General features: G+C 41.4%; 1 protein-coding gene across 7 annotated transcripts in view; it reads left to right on the top strand.

Annotated features, from left to right (window-relative positions):
• The first annotated feature begins 5,922 nt into the window (after window positions 1-5,922).
• Window positions 5,923-24,304, top strand: part of INTS14 (integrator complex subunit 14) — a 30,431-nt gene continuing 12,049 nt past the window's right edge. For 2 of the 7 annotated variants that reach the window (XM_053595412.1, XM_053595418.1), the window contains exons 1-9: window positions 5,954-6,309; window positions 8,313-8,383; window positions 11,236-11,523; window positions 13,162-13,269; window positions 17,102-17,257; window positions 18,063-18,181; window positions 18,889-19,031; window positions 20,850-20,942; window positions 23,426-23,570. In XM_053595412.1, coding sequence (XP_053451387.1) covers window positions 11,302-11,523; window positions 13,162-13,269; window positions 17,102-17,257; window positions 18,063-18,181; window positions 18,889-19,031; window positions 20,850-20,942; window positions 23,426-23,570 — 986 coding nt within the window. In that variant the 5' untranslated portion in view covers window positions 5,954-6,309; window positions 8,313-8,383; window positions 11,236-11,301. The other 5 variants (XM_053595415.1, XM_053595414.1, XM_053595416.1 and 2 more) reach the window with 5 other exon arrangements.

Below are 24,304 nucleotides of genomic sequence, written 5' to 3'. Positions count from 1 at the left end.
TATGGGGGAAGGGGAAGGGAAGGTAGGGGAGAGGGGAGGATGTGTGGAGGGAGGTAATTGGTGGGACCACACCTATGGTGCGTCTTGGGTACATGTGAAATTTATGAAGTGTAGAATATAAGTGTCTTAACATAATAACTAAGAAAATGCCAGGAAAGCTATGTTAACCAGTTTGATGAAAATATTTCAAATTGTATATAAAACCACCACATTGTACCCCATGATTGCATTGATGTACACAGCTATGATTTAATAATAAAAAAAAAAAGTTTTATTTTATTTTGCTTTATATGCCTTTTCAATGAAAGATTAAAAAGATAGGTTGGGTCCCTCTCCAGATGAGAGGCTTTTAAAAATCCAGACTTTGGGCGGCGCCTGTGGCTCAGTCGGTAGGGCGCCAGCCCCATATACCGAGGGTGACGGGTTCAAGCCCGGCTGCGGCCAAACTGCAACCAAAAAATAAAAAATAGCCGGGTGTTGTGGCGGGCGCCTGTAGTCCCAGCTACTTGGGAGGCTGAGGCAAGAGAATCGCTTAAGCCCAGGAGTTGGAGGTTGCTGTGAGCTGTGTGAGGCCATGGCACTCTACCAAGGGCCATAAAGTGAGACTCTGTCTCTACAAAAAAAAAAAAAAAAAAATCCAGACTTCATAACACTTTTTTTTTTTTTTTAGGAATTTTTTTTTTTTTTATTGTTGGGTTCATAACACTTTTTAAGGAGAGTGTGTCCTGAATAAAAACGTTCAATTCTACTTTCTTAGAGAAATATAGTATCTATCAAATTTTCTCTGTTTTCCTCTCTGACTTTTTATCTAATAACCTCCCTTCCTTCCCTCCTATCTTCGTTCTACAAATGCAAATTCAGCATCACGTGTTAGACCCTGGGGATCCAATGGTGGATAAAGCTCATCCTATTTACAAAGCAGAAGCGAAGTTAGCAACTACTCTTTTCATTATTTAAAATAGAGAGACACTGGCTAAGGTGCCTGTAGCTCAATGGTTAGGACTCCAGCCACATACACTGGAGCTGGAGGGTTTGAACCTAGACTAGGCTGCCAAACAACAATGACAACTGCAATCAAAAAAGAGCCAGGGGCGGTGCCTGTGGCTCAAAGAAGTAGGGCGCCGGCCCCATAAGCCAGAGGTGGAGGGTTCAAACCCAGCCCCTGCCAAAAACTGCAAAAAAAAAAAAAAAAAGAGCCAGGTGTTATAGCAGGCACCTGTAGTCCCAGCTACCTGGGAGGCTGAGGCAAGAGAATTGCTTAAGCCCAAGAGTTTAAGGTTGCTGTGAGCTGTGATGCCATAGCACTCTATCAAGGGTGACATATTGAGACTCTGTCTCAAAAAAAAAAAAAAAATAGTAGAGAGACATTTTGTGGTTTTCCCAAATGATCTGAAAAAGACTAAAAGACAATTGGGAGCAATTTTTTTAAAAGAGGACACAGTTTCTTCTTTTTTTTTTTTTGCTGGGACCGGGTTTGAACCCACCACCTCCGGTACATGAGGCCAGTGCCCTACTCCTTTGAGCCACAGGCACTGCCTGGACACAGTTTCTTTATCCAATCCACTGAGAGATGTATCAACAAATTGCAATGTCTAGATCTTACTTAGATCCTGATTCAAACAACCAAAGTGTAAAAAAGTAAAATTTATGATATTTATGAGAATTATGTAATTACGCTTTCTTAAACTTCTTTAAGAGATCCATAGAAATATTTGTGTAGAAAATGTTATGCTGTCTGGGATCTGCATAAAACAGTAAGTTTGGGAGAAGTAGGGGGGAATATAAGTGAAAGAAGATGAGGATTGAGCTGACAGTAGAAACTGGGTGAAGAGGACTTGGACATTTCTTATGTCAACCTCCCTATCTTTCTCTGTGTTTGAAAATTTCCAAAATAATTTTTTTCGGAAGAGAGAAAGGTCGTATTTACAATTTCTTTGGACTTTTGCTTTGGTGAAAATAGTGGGATGGAGAGTTTGGGAGTATGATTTGGAAGCAGACAGGGTCCAAGCTAGAAGGGGCAGGAAGGAAGATGGAAGGTAAAGGGTAGCCTGAGGGTAGGAGGGGGAGGGCGGGCAGGAAGAACTGAAAGGGATGTGGGCTCACTGTGTCCCCACTCCTTTCCTTTTCTTTTTTTTTAATTTGGCCGGGGCTGGGTTTGAACCCGCCACCCTCGGCATATGGGGCCGGCGCCCTACTCACTGAGCCACAGGCGCTGCCCGCCCCACTCCTTTTCACTTTTTCTTCCCTTACTCCTTAACTTTCACCTCTGCAGAGGAAAAATCATCTTGTGAACTTAACAACAGAAATTCTTTTTTCTTTCTTTTCTTTTCTTTCTTTTTTTTCTGTTTTTGAGACAAAGTCTCACTCTGTTGCCCCGGGTAGAGTGCTGTGGCATCTTCGTAGCTCACAACAACCTCAGACTCATGGGCTCAAGCAATCTTTTTGCTTCAGTCTCCCTAGTAGCTGGGACTATAGGTGCCTGCCACAATGCCCGGCTGGTTTTTCTACTTTTAGTAGATAGAGATGGGTCTCGAACTCCTGAGCTCAACCAATCCACCCGCCTCAGCCTCCCAGAGTGCTAGGATTACAGGCATGAGCCACCATGACCAGCCTATAGCCGAAATTCTTAGGCACCAAACTATGAAATTCCAAGTCAGACAGCAGGGCCTGGGAATCTGCATTTTCAACACATGCCCTAGAAGAGTTCCATATCTGGACTTCTCTTTGAGTCCTAGTCTCTAGCCCTTGCAAGTGGCTTAGTATTTCTGACATTAACCTTTACTCTGTCAGACTGAGGCCAAATATTCTGCTTTTCAAAGCCTCTGAGACAGCAAGGCAGAAAAAAATAAAGAAGATGAGAGATTATGAAAGGGAAACTATTTATTGATTTCCTTTAATGTGTGTGGAAACATGCAAACGCTGAAGGTCTCTTGAGTGGGGAAAAGAAACTCATCAGCCAGCTTTGGTTTGAAAGACATCTCCTTTAAGACCTTCTAACACTTGGTGTTGATCTTCTCTGATTTTATATTCCCTACACAACTTTCCCATTTTTAATGGGATTCCACTCAGGAGGGAAAAATCCCAAACACATCAGTTGCCCTGAGTGACATGGTTCTCTTCATAGTTCTTCCTTTTATTGCCAATTTAATAAACTGATCTTTTGTTTCCCAAGTCTCTCAAAACCCTGTCATTCAGAAGAATTTCACAAGATCTAATCACGCAACAGCAAACCAATAAGCTTAAGTGGGTGGGATAATGAATCAGGCCATGGAACTCAGTGGGACCTCCCAGGAGAATAAGAACCCTGAAGTTGAGTCATTGCCACATTAAGGGTAACTAGATAACTCCCTTGCCCACACATCCCTCCCAATAGAGCAGGCGTCCTCAAACTTTTTAAACAGGGGGCCAATTCACTGTCCCTCAGACCGTTGGAGGGCCAGACTATAGTTTAAAAAAAAAAAAAAACTATGAACAAATTCCTATGCACACTGCACATATCTTATTTTGAAGTAAAAAACAAAATGGGAACAAATACAATTCACACCACTTCATGTGGCCCGCGGGTCGCAGTTTGACGACGCCTACAATAGAGGAAGATGAGATAATCAGGCTGCAGCTGTATTTACCTAGATCCCTGTGCACAACAAGGTCTTGAGATGGTGAGATCAACCAGGTTGGGGGAAAGTTCTAAAGCAAATAGAGCAGTCTGCAGGCTCCTGAGCCCAGGTTCTGGCAAGAATATTCCCAGGGACTGACGTCTCTCTCTCCCTCTCTCTGCCACTTCTGATATAAAGAGGAGACAGGAAAGAACTACAAGCAACCGGCCCCCACGCTCTCCCACAGAACAAGCTGTGAGAAGACAGACAGACTTGGTCATTTCTTTATTTTATTTATTTATTTATTTTTTGCAGTTTTTGGCCGGGGCTGGGTTTGAACCCACCACCTGCGGCACATGGGACCAGTGCCCTACTCCCTTGAGCCACAGGCACGGCCCCAGACTTGGTCATTTCAAAGCAGCCTCCTTTCTTGTCCCACCCCCTATCTCGTCCCATCCCGCCAGCTAGAAGAAAAAGAGGCCTAAGATCTTCTTGAGGCTTTTCTGTACTCACTTGTGACCTAGGTGGGCCGCATTGTTCTTTGAACCACAACTACCCAGGGGCCTGCTGGCATCCCTTCTAGCCTCCCTCAAGCTGGCATTCCCTGGCTCCCTACATGGTTAGAAAGCAAGCCACCTCTTGACCTCTCAAGGACCTCACTGAGGCTTAGGCTACAATGGGACACCAAGTGGCCAGAGAGGCAGGCAAGGGCCCAGGCTGCCTTACAAGAAAACCTGGGTGCAAATCCCTCAGCAACCCACTTTGCCAGGGTGGAGGAACTGCCTGAACCTTCCCTCTGTTAACCTCAAAGAGGGCTTGAGAAGTGGGGAGGAGTAAAGGGAGCATCTGCGCTGAGAGGACAAAATTGGGCTTGGCTCAGCTAAGAAAAATATACAGAGGTCCGATGGCTCAACCTGTAATCCCAGGACCTTGAGAGGCTAGAGTGGGAGGACAAGTTGAGGCCATAAGTTTGACAACAACCTGAGCAACATAGTAAGATCCTGTCTCTAGAAACAATACAAAAAATATTAGCCAGACATTGTGGCGCACTTGGAGTGCGCTACTCTGAGGATCACCATGAGCTCCAGGTTCCAGTGAGCTCTGATTTTGCCACTGCATTCCATCCTGGGGCGACAGAGTGAGACCCTGTCTCTAAAAAGTAAAAAAAGGCTTGGCGCCCTTAGTTAAATTGTTAGGGCATCGGCCACATGCACCGGGGCTGGTGGGTTCAAACCCGCCTGGGCCTGCTAAACAACAACAACAACAACAAAAATAGCTGGCTCGGTGCCCATAGTACAGTGGTTTCAGCGCCAACCACATTCACCGAGGCTGGCGGGTTTGAGCTTGGCCCAGGACTGCTAAACAACAATGACGACTGCAACAAGAAAATAGTCAGGTGTGGCGCCTGTAGTCCCAGCTACTTGGGGGGCTGAGGCAAGAGAATCGCATAAGCCCAAGAGTTTGAGGTTGCTGTGAACTGTGACACCATGGCACTCTACCCAGGGCGACAGCTTGAGACTCTGTCTCAAAAAAAGAAAAAAGTCGGCAGTGCCTGTGGCTCAGTGAATAGGGCGCTGGCCCCATATACCGAGAGTGGCGGGTTCAAACCCAGCCCCGGCCAAACTGCAACAAAAAAGAAAGAAAGAAAGAAGTAGCAGGGCATTGTGGCGGGCAACTGTAGTCCCAGCTCCTGGGGAGGCTGAGGCAAGAGAAACACTTAAGCCCAAGAGTGTGAGGTTGCTGTGAGATGTGATGCCACAACACTACCGAGGACGACAGAGTAAGACTCTGTCTCAAAAAAAAGAAAAGTAAAAAAAAAAAAAAAAAAATCAGATATATATATATATATATCTGTATCTACACCAGGAGCACTCTTTAGCCAGCATTATAGTTTAAAGGAGTAGGCAGCAGATTCAACTGATTCAGAGGATGTGAGTGAGGGGTCTCAGCGCAGGTCAGGCTGGTGCACTGACACGCCCCGGTGAGTGTGCGGGGACGCCCTGAGCCTCAGGGGCCACGCGAGGCCCACGCGTTAGAGGCCAGAGGCACATGCTGGCAGGATCCCGAGAGTGGCGAGAGAGAGAGGGCAGTGCAGGGAGAGAGGGCGGGAAGGGACAGAGCCAGCCAGGGCTCAGCGGAGTTGGGGATTTGTGGAGAGAAGGGTCGCGGATTGGCCGCCGCGGAGTGGCTCTAAAGACAACGCGCCCTCTAGCGTCCCTGACCTGCCAGGGCAGTCCCTGAATGCAGGCGCCGGGTTCCCCTTTGTCGCGCGGCCCTAAAGTTCCGGCCGCGGCGCGCGAGCGGAAGGTTTATGCGGACGGACTGTGGCCGGTAATGGGCCCTGGGTGAGCGGGAGAGGCCGGGGCCTGGGCGAGTGACGGGTGAAGTACAACGCGGGGCCGGCTCCTGGTCTACCCGCCGCGCGCCGCTCCTGTCCTCCCCTCGCTGTGACTCGGTGTCTTCAGCTCCACGTAAAGTGCAGGATTTTGCTCCCTGCCTAAGCCTCCTCGGTCTCCTCTTCCCCTGAGAGACTTCCAGTTCCGAAAATGGTTTTGACTGATTTTTAAGGTAAAAATACATCCTCCTGATGCGATCCAAGTGTAGGAATTCTGTCTTTCCAGGCTGGACGTTCCGACATGAAATTGTACCTGGGAATTCCGGTGGGACTGGTCCGAGCGAGGGGCGTCAGGCTGGCAGGGAAGCCGCAGAGTCGGTGAGGCCCTTACCCTGGACGGGGCTGGGGGTGGAGCCGCTTGGAGAGCGAGGCTGCCGAGAGTCCATTCATTCCGAGTGACTTATCGATCACCTTCTGGGAAGAAGGATACATGGGTCGCTGCCGGACACGCGGCATTTAAGGCCAAATCCGGCGGCTAGTGCCCATTCTCAGGAGTCCACTGTTCTTGAGAAAGAGCATTAGTTGAAGCGTCGTATGTCCACAGTACGTCCTGGAAAGGGGTAGCATCAACCCAGGTGAGGAGTAGTGTGCTAGACTGTGATGGGCAGGGTGTGGTTTCTTTATTTTCTTTCTTTCTTTTTCTTTTCCATATCCATATCTCTCTTGGATGTGTTTGCTTTCCTTCCTCCCTTCTTTCCTTTTTTTTTTTTTTTTTTTTAGAAAAAGAGGCTCACTTTATCACCCTTGGTAGAGTGCTGTGGCGTCACAGCTCACAGTAGCCTCCAACTCTTGGGCTCAGGCGATCCTCCTGCCTCAGCCTCCCCAGAGCTGGGACTACAGGCGCCCGCCACAACGCCTGGGTATTTTTAGAGACGAAGTCTCTGACTCAGAGGCCTCACAGGCTCTTATGCTCTGTGTTGGTACCTGTGAGCTCAAGCAATCCACCCGCCTCGGCCTCCCAGAGTGCTGGGATTACAGGTGTGAGCCCTTGTGCCCGGCCCTCTTTCCTTTTCTTTATTGACTTCACGAGAGGGGAAAAAGAATGGTGACTAAGGGATTTCTTTTCTTCGTCAACCCTAGACTGCTTGAGAGAACCATCCGTCAGTAACATTGTTTTCTCTTTTACCCCCACTGAGTACTAAATTGTTTTCCTAGGACTTTGCCACTATTAAGGAGGTGCATTTAGGAGGAGACATAAATGCATCAGTCAGGAAAAAGGGCTTGCTCCGGAGGTCAGACACGCAAGACGGCCAGCTGTGGTCACAACAGATTTCATGGGCTGAAAGTGCTTTTTTGTACTTGATCTGAGCCTTTGTAAACTGTTTCCCCTTTTCCTAACAGGAGAGGGCAGTCTTCCTCATGCTCTCTGACTCAGAAAAAGCATAAAGGCCTCTGTGAATAAGACTACCAGGCTTGAACTGGATTAACTCTATATCTGGCCAGAGTGTAAGAGTCCCTCACATCTGTGCTGGAATGAAGGGGAAATGTGTTTCTAGTGTCCCCAGTTAAAATTTTATCATATATTTTGCTAAGAAATTAATGTAGCCGGGTGTGGGGCTCACGCTTATAATCCCAGCACTTGGGAAGGCCAAGGTGTATGGATTGCCAGAACTTACAGGTTGGAGACCAGCCTGAGCCAGAGCAAGACCTCGTCTCTTTAAAAAAAAAAAAAAATAGTGGGGCATTGTAGTGGGTGCCTGTAGTCCCAGCTACTTGGGAGGCTGAGGCAAGAAAATTGCTTAAGCTCAGGAGTTTGAGGTTGCTGTGAGCTATTACGCCAGGGCACTCTACTAAGGGTGACAAAGTAAGACTCTGTCTCAAAAAAAAAAAAATAAAAACAAATAAAAATAAAAAATTAATGTATCTGGTGATTAGAGGTAGTTCATTAGTTCTTATCAAATATTGATAAAGAGTACCTATTGTGCACCAGTTACTATGATAAGTTCTAAGGAGACATTTGTGGCCAAAATCTGACGTCATCCCTGCCCTTTGTGAACTGGTGTATGGTCCACTGTGGTGTAGCTGAACTAATATTATACAGGACCTCACTTTTTAACACAGCTGAGACTAGAAAGGATATAAAAAAGACTGAGTAGACAAAATAGTACCAAGTTGACACACTAATCTCATGCATTTTACTCTAGAACAGTGGTTCTCAACCTTCCTAATGCTGTGATGTATTTTCATTGTTACAAAGGGGTTGCGACCCACAGGTTGAGAACCACTGCTCTGGAAGAAACCCACAGGCTTATAGAGCCTGGTAACTTTGACTTTGTTCACAAATTTTAACAAACTTGTTTACCTGGTTTTCCAACCCACAGCAACCAAGAAGCAGTGAATCAGAAAAAGGGAGAATGATTACAGAGGATTACTGAGAAAAGTGGACTGTAAGGTAATGGTCTAACAATTAATTATAAAGAGGATGTACGAACACAGGGCATAAGAGCCTCGATCCTTTGCATGTAAGGTAGCATTTTCATGTATGTCCTTATATTTGTTCCATGGGACCTTAACATTAATTATACAGAGAAGGGATAAATGGGAATAACAAGGTTAGCAAATTAAACTAGATTCTTTGCTGTAGAATTTCTCAGATTTTTTAATAGACTCAAACTCAATTTTTGTTTGAGGCATTCCTCCATAACAGTGTTCTGCACTGTATACTTGGGGAAAATGTTAGTATAAAGTGAAACATGAGGGTAGTGGTGTGCTGGGCATATTTAGAGTGGTGATGCGAAGTCCTCATGAGAGGGTGAATTATGTTTAGTATAGTCTGTTAGTGAGGCATAGAAGAGGGATACACGTTTTAATTTTTTTCTATTAAAATGATTAAACTTTTTGGAATTCTAAGGAGTATGGAAAAGTAGTTCTTCCTCTGGTTTAACTTTATTGATATTGGATACACAAGACATTAACTATATTTGAAATGTACTTCATGCTATTATACATGCTTCATGTTTTAGTCCCTAACCCCAATTTTTTCTTGAGAATGGTCTCACTCTATTAACTCCAACTTAATATCCTAGCCCCAATTTATAGTATTGTTTCCATGAACCAATATGATAAGTGAGTTCCCAAACACCTATTTAAAAAATGGAATTCTGGGCGGCGCCTGTGGCTCAGTCGGTAAGACGCCAGCCCCATATACCGAGGGTGGTGGGTTCAAACCCGGCCCCGGCCAAACTGCAACCAAAAAATAGCCGGGCATTGTGGCGGGTGCCTGTAGTCCCAGCTACTGGGGATGCTGAGGCAAGAGAATCGCTTAAGCCCAGGAGTTGGAGGTTGCTGTGAGCTGTGTGAGGCCACGGCACTCTACCGAGGGCCAGAAAGTGAGACTCTGTCTCTACAAAAAAAAAAAATAATAAAATAAAAAATGGAATTCTATTTTATTTATTTATTTTATTTTTATTTTATTTTATTTTTTTTGAGACAGAGTCTCACTATGTTGTCCTCAATAGAGTCCTATGGCATCACAGCACACAGCAACCTCAAACTCTTGGGCTTAAGCGCTTCTCTTGCCTCAGCCTCCCGAGCAGCTGGGACTACAGGCGCCCGCCACAACACCTGGCTATTTTTGGGTTGTAGTTGTCATTGTTGTTTGGCAGGCCTGGGCTGGGTTCAGACCCACCAGCTCTAGTGTATGTGGCTGGCGCCCTAGCCGCTGAGCTACAGGTACCTGAGCCAAACTTTTTTTTTTTTTTTTTTGCAGTTTTCGGCTGGGGCTGGGTTTGAACCTGCCATCTCTGGTATATGGGGCCGGCGCCCTACTCCTTAGAGTACAGGCACTGCCCTGAGCCAAACATTCTTTTTTTTTGAGACAGAGTCTCACTATATCACCTTTAGTATAGTGCTGTGGCATCATAGCTCACAGCAACCTCAGACTCTTGGGTTCAAGCGATTCTCTTGCCTCAGCCTCCCAAGTAGCTGAGACTACAGGCGCCTGCCATACTGCCTGGCTATTTTTTGTTGGAGTTGTCATTGTTGTTCAGCTGGCCCAGGCCGGGTTAGAACCCGTCAACCTCAGTGTATGTGGCTGGCGCTATAATAGCTGTGCTACAGGTGCCGAACCCTTACAAATGGAATTTTAAATATCACACATTTGTAGTTGGGCACTGTACTAAAACAAGCAGTCCAGCCACTGTTAAATGTTTTGAAGCTAATTCCAAAACAAAATTAGTGAGCATTAAATTTCTAACTTGTTTATGTCTACCTAGAGTCTTCCCTAATTGTATGGATTTAATTTTTATGAAGTTGTAAGAAGTATATACATACAGTCCTGTGGAGTGCTTTTCTGAGTCACTAGTACCTTATGTAAAAATTTCTGATATCTGCGTATGTTATAAATAGCTGTGTGATATTTCATTGTGTGAGTAGTCTGCAGTTTGCTTAATAATAGAGTAGCAGAAAACTGTCCTCATGACAGGTCTGTGTATCTTAGCACAGAAGTGTTTTCTTCATGCTAATTCTTTTTTTTTTTTTGGCCGGGGCTAGGTTTGAACCTGCCACCTCCGGCATATGGGACCAGCGCCCTATTCCTTGAGCCACAGGTGTCGCCCCTTCATGCTAATTCTTAATCCATAATTTTAAAATCCCCTTTGTTTCCTCCATTTCTATATTTTGACTTTTCTACCCAGTTTTATGAGATAATTCCAGTTTCATACATATTCTTAAATTTTATCATTTTCCTTCACACTTAAAGCACCAATGGCCAGTTTACATATAATGCATACTACTGATGCTAACAATTTGTTGCTTTTGTTATGCTTATTGATTTCTAGCTTTGTCTAATTTGGATTTTGACTTTACTAGCCCTTTCATTTTTATATTTTACATTCATTTTAATAAAACAAGGGCACCAGGTATCAAACTAATCACTGGCACTAACACTGCTATATTAAAATAGTGATGGTACCAAAAAAGAATGTTTGGTTATCAGGTAGCATCATCATATGACAACTAGAAATGTTCTTCAATAAATTGTTGGAGAGGTGATGCAGGAATGTTTATGAAATTGTGTCAAGGGTGAATGTTTAAAAGTTAAGGGGTATGGGAATTTGCTACTAAGAGCAGTCCTCACAGTAAACTCAGATTCTCACTTTCCTCTTAACTAAACTCTACAGATTTGCTATCACTGCAATTTAAATGGGGTTTGCCTCCCCTAATTTCTGGTAAATTGGTTAAAATTATGGTGAAAAATATTCTTTCCCTCCATGACGTGTAAGAGCTTATTTTTTTTTTCCACAGCATTTTTCTGTTTATAGCTGGCTGCCTGTTTGCTTTCTGAGTGAGAACACTGGGATCATTTTCATCATGCCGACAGTGGTGGTAATGGATGTATCTCTTTCCATGACCCGACCTGTGTCTATCGAGGGGTCTGAAGAATACCAGCGTAAGCACCTAGCAGCCCATGGTTTGACAATGCTGTTTGAGCACATGGCCACAAATTACAAGCTTGAATTTACAGCCCTGGTAGTTTTTTCATCACTTTGGGAGCTGATGGTCCCCTTCACAAGAGATTATAATACCTTACAGGTATGAAAAAGGATAAGTTATTGTATGTACAGGGCTCAGACTTATTGGGAGAAAAAAATAGTGTTATAATATTGCACAGAATTTTTAGAACTCAGAATTATTTAATATTAAGTCTATGGGTACTTAATATATGTAGCTGTGAAACAAGGATTTTAACCCGTAGGACTTATGTCTTTCTTTGGGAGAGATTTGTGTTAAAGATGTGACTTGCTGCCTTATTTTCTTCTTGGTTTTCTGGAATGCTTCGGAAAGGGGCAAGCATTTCATGATGCAGTGCTGCATTCTCTAACATTCAGGGTCTTTAGGGTCAATACTTTACTTTTTTCTGCTTTCCCATAAAACTTGAGGAAATGAAAAATAGCCCTTTCTTATGAAAACCCTTATTCTAGAATAATTGGAAATGATATTTCCTCTCCAACAAATAGCTTTGACTTATAGATACCAATAAATTATACTTTTAAAAACTCAATTGACAGGTGTTATCTTCCATAGGCATTTTCTGTGTTCTGCCAGAGAATTTACTTCTGATAACATCTGTAAATCATAGTATTTGCAACAGTGCCTGGCACAGTGCCTTAGCCATATTGAGTAGTCAAAGAAGTTTGTGGAATTGAACTAAATAGTTTATTAACTATTAGATAATTTAGAAGTTTAGGATCAATGTAGTTTTAATTTGGGGAGGGGGGACGAGGGGAGACAGTTTTGCTCTGTTGCCCAGACTGGAGTGTAGTGGCTTGATCATAGCTCACTGCAACCTCGAACTCCTGGGCTCAAGTGATCCTCCAGACTGGTTAGGACTACAGGTGCATGCCACTGTGCCCAGTTAATTTAAAATAAATTTTTTTATATATAGAGATAGTTTTCTCTATGTTGTTCAGGCTGCACTCAAACTTTCTGATGTTCAGCAGTTCTGAAATTTAGAGAATTGCTATATAAAGAGTGAGGAGTAATGCTTAAGCCCAGAAGCCCTGAAGTCAGATTGCCTGGAAACAAATCCAGGCTTTACTACCCCTAGTCATGAGATCTGGGAAAGTTACTTAATCTTTCTATACCCTAGTTTATTTATTTAAAATAAGATTAATACGCCTGTAGTCCCAGCTGCTCGGGAGGCTGAGGCAAGAGAATCGCGTAGGCCCAAGAGTTGGAGGTTGCTGTGAGCCGTGTGACGCCACGGCACTCTACCGAGGGCCATAAAGTGAGACTCTGTCTCTACAAAAAAAAAAAAAAAAAAAAAAAAAAAAATAAAATAAGATTAATAATCTAGACCTTATAGTGTTATTATGTTGATTAAATACACATAAAGTGACTAGAATGGTGTTTAGGATATATTTAGTATTTAATAAATTTTGTCACTATTTTTGTGGTGTGTTTAAAGTTCATTTCAGTGTTTTCCTTCAAGGTCTACTTACAAAGACACAAACATGGTGGACTGTCCACTCTCACCTGATAAGAAGCTCTTTTAATTTTTTATAGTTGAAGAAGTCTGTTTTACCATTTTTCTTTAAGAATCTATACTTTGGGGCTCTCAGATACATAGTGCCCCCTTTGTAACATTCGCGCTTTGTACAGTTTATGTTGTTTTCTAATAACAAATTAAAACTAAAAAATAACAAGTGATTTTATCTTTTATTCAATAAGGAAGCACTAAGTAATATGGATGATTATGACAAAACCTGCTTGGAGTCTGCATTAGTTGGTGTTTGCAATATCGTTCAGCAAGAGTGGGGCGGTGCAATTCCTTGCCAGGTAATGATTAGTTCTTTTTTATTGCCGCAAGTTAACAACATTAGTCACTGAGGAACTTCAGTTTTCTTCTGGCCATGCCAGCATGTGTTGTAATTTCCACAAACTGCATTTTACACTTTTGGCATCTTTTTGAAAGAAGACATAAAATCTACACGAATGTGCTCATAAAGCAGCCAAATTATGCCTTAAGGAAAGCATTCTTGAAGTAAATTGACTTATTTCAAACTGTACTGTTTGTATAAAACACAAAGGGCTCACAGTGGAATTTTAGCAGTACGTTTCCTGGAAAGAGTGATTATAATTTCGAGTGATAGAATTATTCGTATCAGTACCATGTAGTTATCTCATTGGTTATCTCAGTGTAGCCTTTATCCAGCAAACTTTTAACCATCTCAACTAAAATGAATTGTCTAAAAAGTGAGGAGTATAAATATTATAAAATCTGTTGCTCTTTCCTTAGAGTTCACAGTAGGTCCACATTAGCATGAAATTGGAGCATAGTAGTGACAGAAAAAGAAAATTGAAAGTTTGCTATATACAGTACAGTCCTTTGAGAAGTGGTAGCATATTCTGAAGGAGAAAACAGAAACATTCTAAAAGGAAAATGATAGTCTGCAACAGGAGTAAACAAACTTTTATGTGTTTTAGGCTTTGCAGGTATCTGTGGCAACTACTAAACTCTTTGTTACAGCATGACAGCAGTTATTGATAATAAGCATTAGACCCGATTTGGGGCATAATTTGCCAGCCAGTGATGTATGACTTTTTATTTATTTATTTATTTTTTGAGACAGAATCTCAAGCTGTCGCCCTATATAGAGTGCTGTGGTGTCACAGCTCATAGCAACCTCCAGTTCATGCTCAAGCGATCCTCTTGCCTCAGTTTTTCTATTTTTAGTAGAGATGGGGGTCTCCCTTTTGCTCAGATTGGTCTCGAACCTGGGAGCTCAAGCAATCCACCCACCTTGGCCTCCCAGAGTGCTAGGATTACAGGTGTGAGCCACCACGCCCAGCCAGTATGACATGTTTGACTCTTTTTATTATACAGTCAAACACAGGATAACTCAGTAGTATCAGTGTCATCACTAATATTTATTTTTAAATTAAAAACAAGATTACACACCTGTAATCCCAGCTACTTGGGAGGCTGAGGCAAGACAACGTTTAAGCCCAAGAGTTTGAGGTTGCTGTGAGCTGTGATGCCACGGCACTCTACCAAGGGCAACATAATGAGACTCTGTCTCAGAAAAATAAATAAATAAGATTACAGGGCAGTGCCTGTAGCTCAATGGGTAGGGTGTTCGAATCCGCCACTGAGGCTGGCAGGTTCAAACTCGGCCTGGGCCAGCTAAAACTACAATGACAACTGCAACAAAAAAGTAGCTGGGCATTGTAGTGGGCGCCTATAGTCCATCTACTTGGGAGGCTGAGGAAAGAGAATCTCTTGAGCCCACGAGTTTGAAGATGCTGTGAGCCGTGACGCCAGGGCACTCTACCCAGGGAGAAAGCTTGAGGAGACTCTGTCTCAAAAAAATAAATAAATAAATAAATAAAAATAAGATTGCAGTTACCTGGGAGTGAGGAAAGGTTGTAGATTGACTCAGAAGAAGCAAGAGGGAATATGGGAAGTGATAGAAATGTTATCTTGATTGTGGGGGTGGTTACATGACTTTATACTAAAAGAGTGAATTTTACTGCGTATAAATATTATCTCGATAAGCCCATCTTTAAAAAAAAAACATTTTTTTTTACTGTGAAAACCACCCCGTTTTATAGACTATAGTGGATACTTGTTAAAGAAGCCAATAAGTGCCTTTTGATCATATCTTTTCAAAAATAAAAAGTTTGGCGCCGTACTTATTTCCTAACAATATACTAAGTAAATGAAGTTTTGTTGTCTGTATTCTGAGCTAGAAGCTAGTAGGTAGCACAGTTTCATTTGGGTTTTTTTGGGGTTTTTTTTGGTTTTTGGCCGGGGCTGGGTTTGAACCCGCCACCTCCGGCATATGGGACCAGCGCCCTACTCCTTGAGCCACAGGCACAGGCGCTCTACTGCTTGAGCCACAGGCGCCGCCCAGCACAGTTTCATTTGTTATTTTTTATTTTGTTTTAGAGGAGAAATTCAGAAAAACTTGTGCATCATTTGGACTTCTGCCTTTTGTTTTTCTTTCTCTGTTAAAAAAAAAAAGAAGAAGAAGAATAATCTGAATTTGAGATGTATTGTACCCCGAGGGCAAAGGGCTGGGCATGAATTAGACTTAGACTTGCTACCCTCAGTAGAATGCTGTGACCTTATAGCTCACTGCAACCTCAAACTCTTGAGCTCAAGTGATTCTCTTGCCTCAGCCTCCCTAGTAGCTGGGACTATAGGCACCCACCTCATGCCTCGCTAATTTTTCTATTTTTAGTAGAGATGGGTCTTGCTCTTGTTAGGCTGGTGTCGAACTCCTGAGCTTAAGCAAACCTCTCACCTTAGCCACCCAGGGTGCTGGAATTATAGGCGTGAGTTATTACACCCGGCCTAAATGTGGAATTTTTTAAACCAGGCTGAGCTGTGTCTTCATTATTAAGTAAAGTCTGTCTCATTTTGACATTGCATGAAATATTTTATTATCACCTAGCATCTGAAAAGGCTAGTGGTACTAATAAATTGTTACTTAACAATTATTGATACCTAGAAAAGGAAATTGCCTTGTGGTTTGTCTATCTTCCCAGAAGATGACAAGCCTCCAGGGGACCTCTATCAAGCATTCTTGGGCTTTAGAAATAAGTGCCAATCTTGGTATTTCACATGGTGCAACCACTTAATACTCCCTAAATGGCCTATTATCAAGTTACTGGACTAGGGTAGGGAGAGCAAAAATAATCCTCCCTTAGGATACTTGGGAAGTCTAACCCTACAGGATCACTCTGAAGCAGTGAGGGAAAGGAAAGTGATTTTCCAACTACCATTCATTGTTGGTATCATTTTGGGATTTTAAAAATAATACATTAAGAATACATTTTAAAGATCTTGTATACTTCTGGTTAAATGGCCTTTTTTTTTTTTTTTTTGAGACGGAGTCTTACTATATTGCCCTTGGTAGAGTGCTGTGGCATCACAGCTCATAGCAACCTCCAAATCTCGGGTTTGATCGATTCCCTTGCCTCAGCCTCCTAAGTAGCTGAGACTATGGGCACCCACCACACACCTAGCTATTTTTTTTTTGTTGTTGTTGTTGTTGTCCTTTTTGTTTAGCAGGCCCTGGCCAGGTTTGAACCTACCAGCCCCAGTGCATGTGGCCAGCACCCTAACCACTGAGCTACGGGCACTGAGCCTGACCTTTCTAAATGTATGTTTAAAGCAGTTGTAATTTTAATTGACCAGGGATAAAGTTTGTCATCTTTGAAAATAAAAGACTTCTGTGCTCTTACTTGCTAGGGACACTTGGGAAATGGGTCTTTGTACTATTTTTGATATTGTTAATTTAGGTACCCAACTTTTTAATTTAAGACATAGGGTTCTAGTTTTAATACAATTAAGTAAGAATTAGTTATGAATGCTTTTGTCCTTTTTTTTTAAATGTTCAGAGGCAAACTTTTTAAAACAATTTATTTAGATTAGAGTAAAATGCATTGATCTTACATGCACAGTTTACTGAGTTTTGACGGATGCTACACCTGTGTAACCACTGCTGCAATTAGAATATAGTGTTCTTCACCCTGTAGTATGCAGTAGGCTTCCATTCACCCCACCAAGTTTCCTCTTAACTCTTTCTGGCAATGAAAACAGTGCTAAATGGGATTACTTTAAATAATGTAATTTAATATACAAACCTCTTTTTGCAAACAGGTTGTTCTGGTGACAGACGGCTGTCTTGGCATTGGTAGAGGGTCACTACGACATTCCCTAGCTACTCACAATCAACGAAGTGAGAACAACAGGTTTCCACTACCTTTTCCTTTCCCGTCTAAGTTATATATCATGTGCATGGCAAATTTGGAGGAGGTAATACCTTTTACCAAGTTCTTTTCAGTTTTATAAGGTATATATGAGGGTTCAGTTTATTTTTTAGTGTATACCATTAATGCTTTATTGCATATACTATAACATTGAACTCCATGGGTTTCAGCTGAGGCTAGTCACTCTGTTTGAAAAGATGCTGGATCTCAAATGTTTTTTGAAATTTCAGAATGCTACTCCATCTGGGAATATATCTAGAGTTGTTACACAGCCCACTGATGAATGCTGAAGAGTCAAAGTGTTCTTTTTGGAATTAGTTATTTCCCTAATCTAGGAATTCCTATGTGTATTCTCCCAGAAATGTTGACAGAAGTATGCTTTGATTTTCTTGGTAAAGTTACTCTGATGTATATTATTAAACACTTTACTTCCTAGTTTTTCCATTTATTTGGGAAGGTTGTTTAACTTTTTTTTGCCTCAGTTTATCTGTCTGTAAAATATAATGATGGTTCTTACAAAAGGTGTTAGAAACACTTTTGGAGGGAATATGCTATGTAAGTAAATACTGTGGTCACCTCTGAGAATCTTCACGAATGAAGATTACTTCTGAATGAAATAGCTCTGCTGCTTTCATTTTATATAACGTTCCTCTGGGGTAACCGTGAGTCAAAATTGTTATATTTTTTTCTCACAAAAAATAACTTTAAAAAATCATCTGTTATTTATTACCTGCTTAAAAAAAAATCTGTTATTTATTGCCTGTATTAATGTAATGGCTTTGACCTTGGTGTGCTGGTAATAATTTGGCATTTTGTACCACTTTAAAGGGTTCATCTCTTTTGCTTTGTAGCTGCAGAGCACCGATTCCTTAGAATGCCTTGAACGTCTCATAGATTTAAACAATGGTGAAGGGCAGATTTTTACTATTGATGGTCCCCTGTGCTTGAAAAATGTACAATCTATGTTTGGGTGAGTATATGCTTACAGCTTTTTTGCCTTCATTATAATACAGTATTATAATTTGATATCCATCAAGAATATCTACTTTACTATTTCTGACTGTATCATTTCATTTTCCCCAAGTTGTACATTATTCAGATAAAATGATAGGTAGTAGGAGTGTTTTTAAAGCTCATTTCCTTTTAAATTAACCATGGCTAAATCTGTAAAGACTGTAGATATTGACTTCCTTATGACTCAGTCTTCTCAAAGATTAAGTTGATTTGCAACTTTTCAGAATTGAAATTTTCTTTTTTTTTTTTTTTTGTAGAGACAGAGTCTCACTTTATGGCCCTCGGGTAGAGTGCCGTGGCCTCACACAGCTCACAGCAACCTCCAACGTCTGGGCTTAAGCCATTCTCTTGTCTCAGCCTCCCGAGCAGCTGGGACTACAGGCGCCCACCACAACGCCCGGCTATTTTTTTTTGGTTGCAGTTTGGCCCGGGCCGGGTTTGAACCCGCCACCCTCGGTATATGGAGCCGGCGCCTTACCGACTGAGCCACCCCCACGCGCCGCCAAGAATTGAAATTTTCTTACCACAAATGTCAGATTTTGTTCTTTTTCACAAATGGCCAGATCTTAGTTTTAGAACTGGTTTAAAAGGAAAACAGACTTTGGATCTTAAAAAATTATTTTTGCATTATTCTTCCTATAACAATTAATCATTATATTCCAGAAAACTGATAGACCTGGCATATACACCTTTCCATGCTGTTCTCAAATGTGGCCATCTAACCGCTGATGTACAAGTCTTCCCCAGGCCAGAACCTTTTGTTGTAGATGAAGAAATTGATCCTATCCCTAAAGTCATAAATACAGGTAACTTTAAAAAAAACTTTCTTCATAGTTTTTCTGTTATCTTTACTGTTTTATAACTTGTGACTTTTACTCTTCTTTCTCTAGGAGAGTTGAAAAGAAATGTTTATTCTGATACTGATTGAGTATCCCTTATCTCAAATGCTTCAGACTAGAAGTATTTCAGATTTCAGATTTTTTTGGATTTTGGAATATTTGCGTTATACTTAATGATTGAGCATCCCTAATCTGAAAATCCAAAATCTGAAGTGCTCTAGTGAGCATTTCCTTTGAGCATCATATCAGTCTTTAAAAAGTTTCCAATTTTGGAGCATTTCAGATTTCAGATTTTCGCATTAGAGAAACTTAACCTGTACTAGGGTGCTGTTGTCATCAGCACTTTGGAATGGAGAATGCCACCTAAGGGGTGGCAGAATGTTGGTCTTTTATGGTGAGGTCATGAGTTAACCTCCAATTCTAGATATTTAAGTTTTGTGTTTTGTGGTTTTTTTGTTTTGTTTTGTTTTGTTTTGTTTTGTTTTTAAGAGACAGAGTCTCACTTTGTCACCCTCAGTAGAGTGCTGTGGCGTCACAGCTCACAGCAACCTCCAGCTCTTGGGCTTAAGCGATACTCTTGCCTCAACCTCCCGAGTAGCTGGGACTACAGGCACCCGCCACAATGCCCAGCTATTTATTTTGTTGCAGTTTGGCCAGGACCAGGTTTGAACCCACCACCTTTGGTATATGGGGCCGGAGCCCCACTCACTGAGCCACAGGCACTGCCCAATTCTAGATATTTATATCCACAAATTGCTAGAGTTGGAAATCATGGCTAGATTCACTAACATTGAAATTTTGGGGGTGATTTTTAATAGAGGTACTAAGATTGATTCGCATCATAATTAAGGTCATACAGGAAGGGCTAGCTTTTAGACTTTGCCAAGCAACTCTTATTTTGTGACCCTGGGAAGTCACTTCCTCTAGTTCTTATTGACTAAGTGGGTGGAATCAACCGGATGATCTCTAAGCACTCAGCTATGATATACTGTATCCTTCTAGCCCTACTGCTTATGACTAAAAGTAAGTGACATGCCACTGCTTTTCCCTGGTTCCTGTTGTAGGTACTATGCTTAGCTAAAATGGGCAAAGTGAAGTGTCAAAAATAGAAAGGAGGGCGGTGCCTGTGGCTCAAAGGAGTAGGGCACCAGCCCCATATGCCAGAGGTGGCAGGTTCAAGCCCAGCCCTGGCCAAAAACTGCAAAAAAAAAAATAGCAAGGAGAGGAGACTTGTGAGTGGACTCCTTGAATGATGAGTACATGGTAAACCTCTTGGGGATGGCTGTCATCACTGTTTCAAAACCATGCAGCCACAGAACCTGGCATAATGTCTGAAGTTTAGTAGCCACTCAATAGGTAATTATTCAGCCAATAAATGATTAAGTACACAGTAAATCCTCATGGTTGGGGGTACACATATTTTAAGGAGTTTTAGAATGAAGAGCTGTCAACACGCTTTTTATTTTTTGTGCCTTTAGCTTCTGGCTATCTTGAAGCAAGGCGTCCATCTCTTTCATTGTGACTAGGCAATAGTGTATTAAACTGCACCAAATATCATCATGTGGCCTTCAAATCAACAAGATTCTACTTCCATCGTTTTGGTTTTTTTTTAATGAGTAACTTTGAGTAGACCTTTTCTTTCCCATATAAACTTTAAATCTAGGTGTTTGTTACAACTTATATTTAAACTACTTTAGAATATAGTAGGCCTTTTCTACTCAAGTGCTAAAAATCATGTACTTTCCCATAGAGTAAATTAATTCTATGTCGATTCCTTCTTTTCAGATTTGGAAATAGTGGGGTTTATTGATATAGCCGATATTTCAAGTCCCCCAGTTCTGTCCAGACATCTGGTCCTACCTATAGCACTTAACAAAGGTGAGATCGCTTCCTACTCCAGTGATACAAATGAAATCTTATTATCTAAAGTTATTCTTAAATGTTAGATAGTATGATAGCCCTTTTTGCAGAATGTAGGGAGAAAGAATAGTTTACAGGACTGGATTTTTGAAAGTGGAATGTTGCCTTTTATGCCAGAAAAGTAATTCTGCTGCTTTTCACCGTAGAGAACATTTTGGTACATACTATGTGTTGGTTTGTGAATTTTTAGTGGGAGTCCTCTCTGGAGATGATAAGACTTAATCCCTTGTCCAGGGCTCTTCTTTTACTAGTAGAACATGCTGAGAAAGCCATAGTATAGTTATCTGAAGATTGCTTCTGATAAATGGGGAGGTCAAATACAGCTTCATTAACCACACATGTTCTTTGTTCTACTAGTGCTAAGTAGATAGTAGATACTCAGTAAATAATGGTGAATGAATGGGTGAATCCAGGCCCTTGTGGGTCCTCAGTGCTTTAGGGTATGCTGCTGTAGCAGCTATCAAGTCATGTCCCAAAATTCATCATCTCTCTAGAGAATACTAGCCTCTAGCTTTTTAAAATTCTCTTTTTGTCTGTTCTAGGCTGACCATCACTTTATATTTATAAGATTTCTCCAAGAAGTGTATGTAATGAATCAGACTTCCACTTACTGAGTTATGATCACATTCTATATAAGCCCATGTTATCTCAGTTGGAGTATTGGGTATTCTATAACCACCTGATCACACATTCACAGACAGAATCTTGCAGCCATACATAGTTTATTATGATCACTGAATTTCTAATATACCTTATTGTTCTCAGAGAACAAACAGATTTTCCTTATTTCTAGGTCCTAGGGGAATTCTGCTTGCCCATATATTTGCCAAGAAAGAAATTGAGCATAATGATGTGTTTATATAGGGGAACCATAGAAAGAAAAATATGGGAAGGCAAAATAGACCCATGTTTGTAGGGGCTGTTGAATGCACAGCTAAACAGGACAGATTCTCTTCCTATTGAATTAGAAAGTCTTTGAACAAGGCTGAGCAGACAGATATTTTCAGAGGGAAGTTAATTATAGGAAAATTCATCTGTCAGCAGAATATATGAGGGAACTCGGACTTGGAGAGAGTCCAGTCACAAGCTTACAATCATTGTTTACCTTTGGGGACTTGGATTCACGTGCTATCTGAAGCCTATCAGTTAAGAACGAATTTGAGGCTGAGCACAGTAGCTCACACTTATAATCTCAAAGTTTCTGGAAGCTGAAGCAGGAGGATCATTTCAGTCCAGAAATTTGAAGCTGTAGTGACCTGTGATTGCACCACTGTGCTCCAACCTAGGTGACACAGTGAGATCCTATCTCTCTAAAAGACAAATACAGAAACCAAGCCTGACATCTCTGTATCTTGTTCTGTTTAAATGGGTTCCTGAAACCCCAAGATAGCATCTTACAGAGCATCTGAGTAGAACTGTAGAAAATGGATTTTTTTTTTGAAAATGGATTTTTTTATAGCAACTTTACTGAGATATAATTCACATACCATACACTTCACCCATTTAAAGTATGTAATTAAGTGACTTTTAATATATTTACCGAATTGTGTGACCATCACCTTTTATATCACCCAAAAATAAACATTGCACTCTTTTTTTTTTTTTTTTTTAGAGACAGAGTCTCACTTTCTTGCCCTATCGTAGAGTGCTGTGGTGTCACAGCTCAAAGCAACCTCCAACTCATGGGCCTAGGTGATTCTCTTGCCTTAGCCTCCTGAGTAGCTGGGACTACAGGCGCCTGCCACAATGGCCTGGCTGTTTTTTGTTGTTGCTGTTTGGCTGGAGCCGGGTTTGAACTTGCCACCCTCGGTATGTGGGGCCGGTGCCCTACCCACTGAGCCACAGGTGCTACCCAACACTGCACTCTTTTTTTGTTTTTGTTTTTTTTTTGGCCAGGGCTGGGTTTGAACTCACCACCTCCGGCATATGGGACTGGCACCCTGCTCCTTGAGCCACAGGCACCGCCCCAACACTGCACTCTTTTAACCATCAATTCCCAGGCCCCAAACTCCCTAGCCCAGATAACTACTAATATTTTTTTGTGTCTCTATAGATTTGCCTATTCTGGATATTTATATAAATGAACTTCATATAACATGTGAAAACTGATTTTTTTTTTTTTTTGAGACAGAGTCTTAGTATGTCACCCTCAGTAGAGTGCTGTAGTGTCATAGCTCACGGCAACCTCAAACTCTTGGGCTTAAGTGATTCTCTTGCCTCAGCCTCCCAAGTAGCTGGGACTACAGGTGCCCACCACAATGGCCAGATAGAAAACTGATTTTTATATGGGCATTGGAAAGCTGGAATGAGTTTTCCTACTTGTTACAATATTGTTGTACAACTCCGTACACTTTCCTTTTAAGACTAGAGATATCCAAGAGTGTAATTGAAAGTTTGGAGTTTTTATAGCTGACTTGAGTCTATTTTCTCTTCTTTGACAGAAGGCGATGAGGTGGGTACTGGCATCACTGATGACAATGAAGATGAAAATTCAGCCAATCAGATTGCAGGCAAAATACCCAACTTTTGTGTCCTGCTTCATGGCAGTCTAAAAGTAGAAGGAATGGTGGCAATTGTCCAATTAGGGTAGGAAACTGTTTAAATTTGCTTGAATGAAATGGAAAATCAGTTTATAAAGTATTTCACATAATTTTCTAAAAGAAAAGAAAGATCTTTGTCTCCTTTTTCGTCTACCTGCCATACCCTGCCCACCTGCTATTACCCTCTAAACTGCTCTTTAAATCATCCCCTGAAATAGGTATCAAATGAGCCTTTTTAGTTATATTGCCTTTAAATTCATTTTCTTCTTTTTTTTTATCCTATCCTATCTAGGATATACGGGTTCTGGTTATACTAGTGCTACTAACTTGCAATAGGATCTTAGGCAGGATTCACAGACACCACATTTATACCACATAACATGACAGGGTAGAACTAAATGAAAAAAAAAGATGCTGCTAACATTGAGTATTTTATGAACACTCCTCTGGGCACTTTACGTATGTTGACACATTTAAACCCTCACAACAACATTGAGAGAGGGAGGTACCAACATCATCCCCATTTTTTCTTTCACAGAGTTAAAATATTTAATGACAGAATTAGGGTTTGGTGTAATAGTGAATCAAAAGAGCAGGAATTATCTCTAAATAAAACAAAAATTATATTTGATAACTTAGAGAACTTCTGAATAACTGTAATAACATTAGCAATGTTACAATTCTGAAAATGAAGAGCAAAACCTATCTCTGATATCTTTTATTTAGGGCATCCTATATATTTTTTTCCATAAATGCACAACCTTTGCTAGCCACAAAAGT

This window comes from Nycticebus coucang, chromosome 6 (assembly GCF_027406575.1).
Source record: "Nycticebus coucang isolate mNycCou1 chromosome 6, mNycCou1.pri, whole genome shotgun sequence".
Taxonomy (NCBI): Eukaryota; Metazoa; Chordata; class Mammalia; order Primates; family Lorisidae; genus Nycticebus; species Nycticebus coucang.
This window is presented reverse-complemented; position numbering and strand designations above follow the sequence as displayed.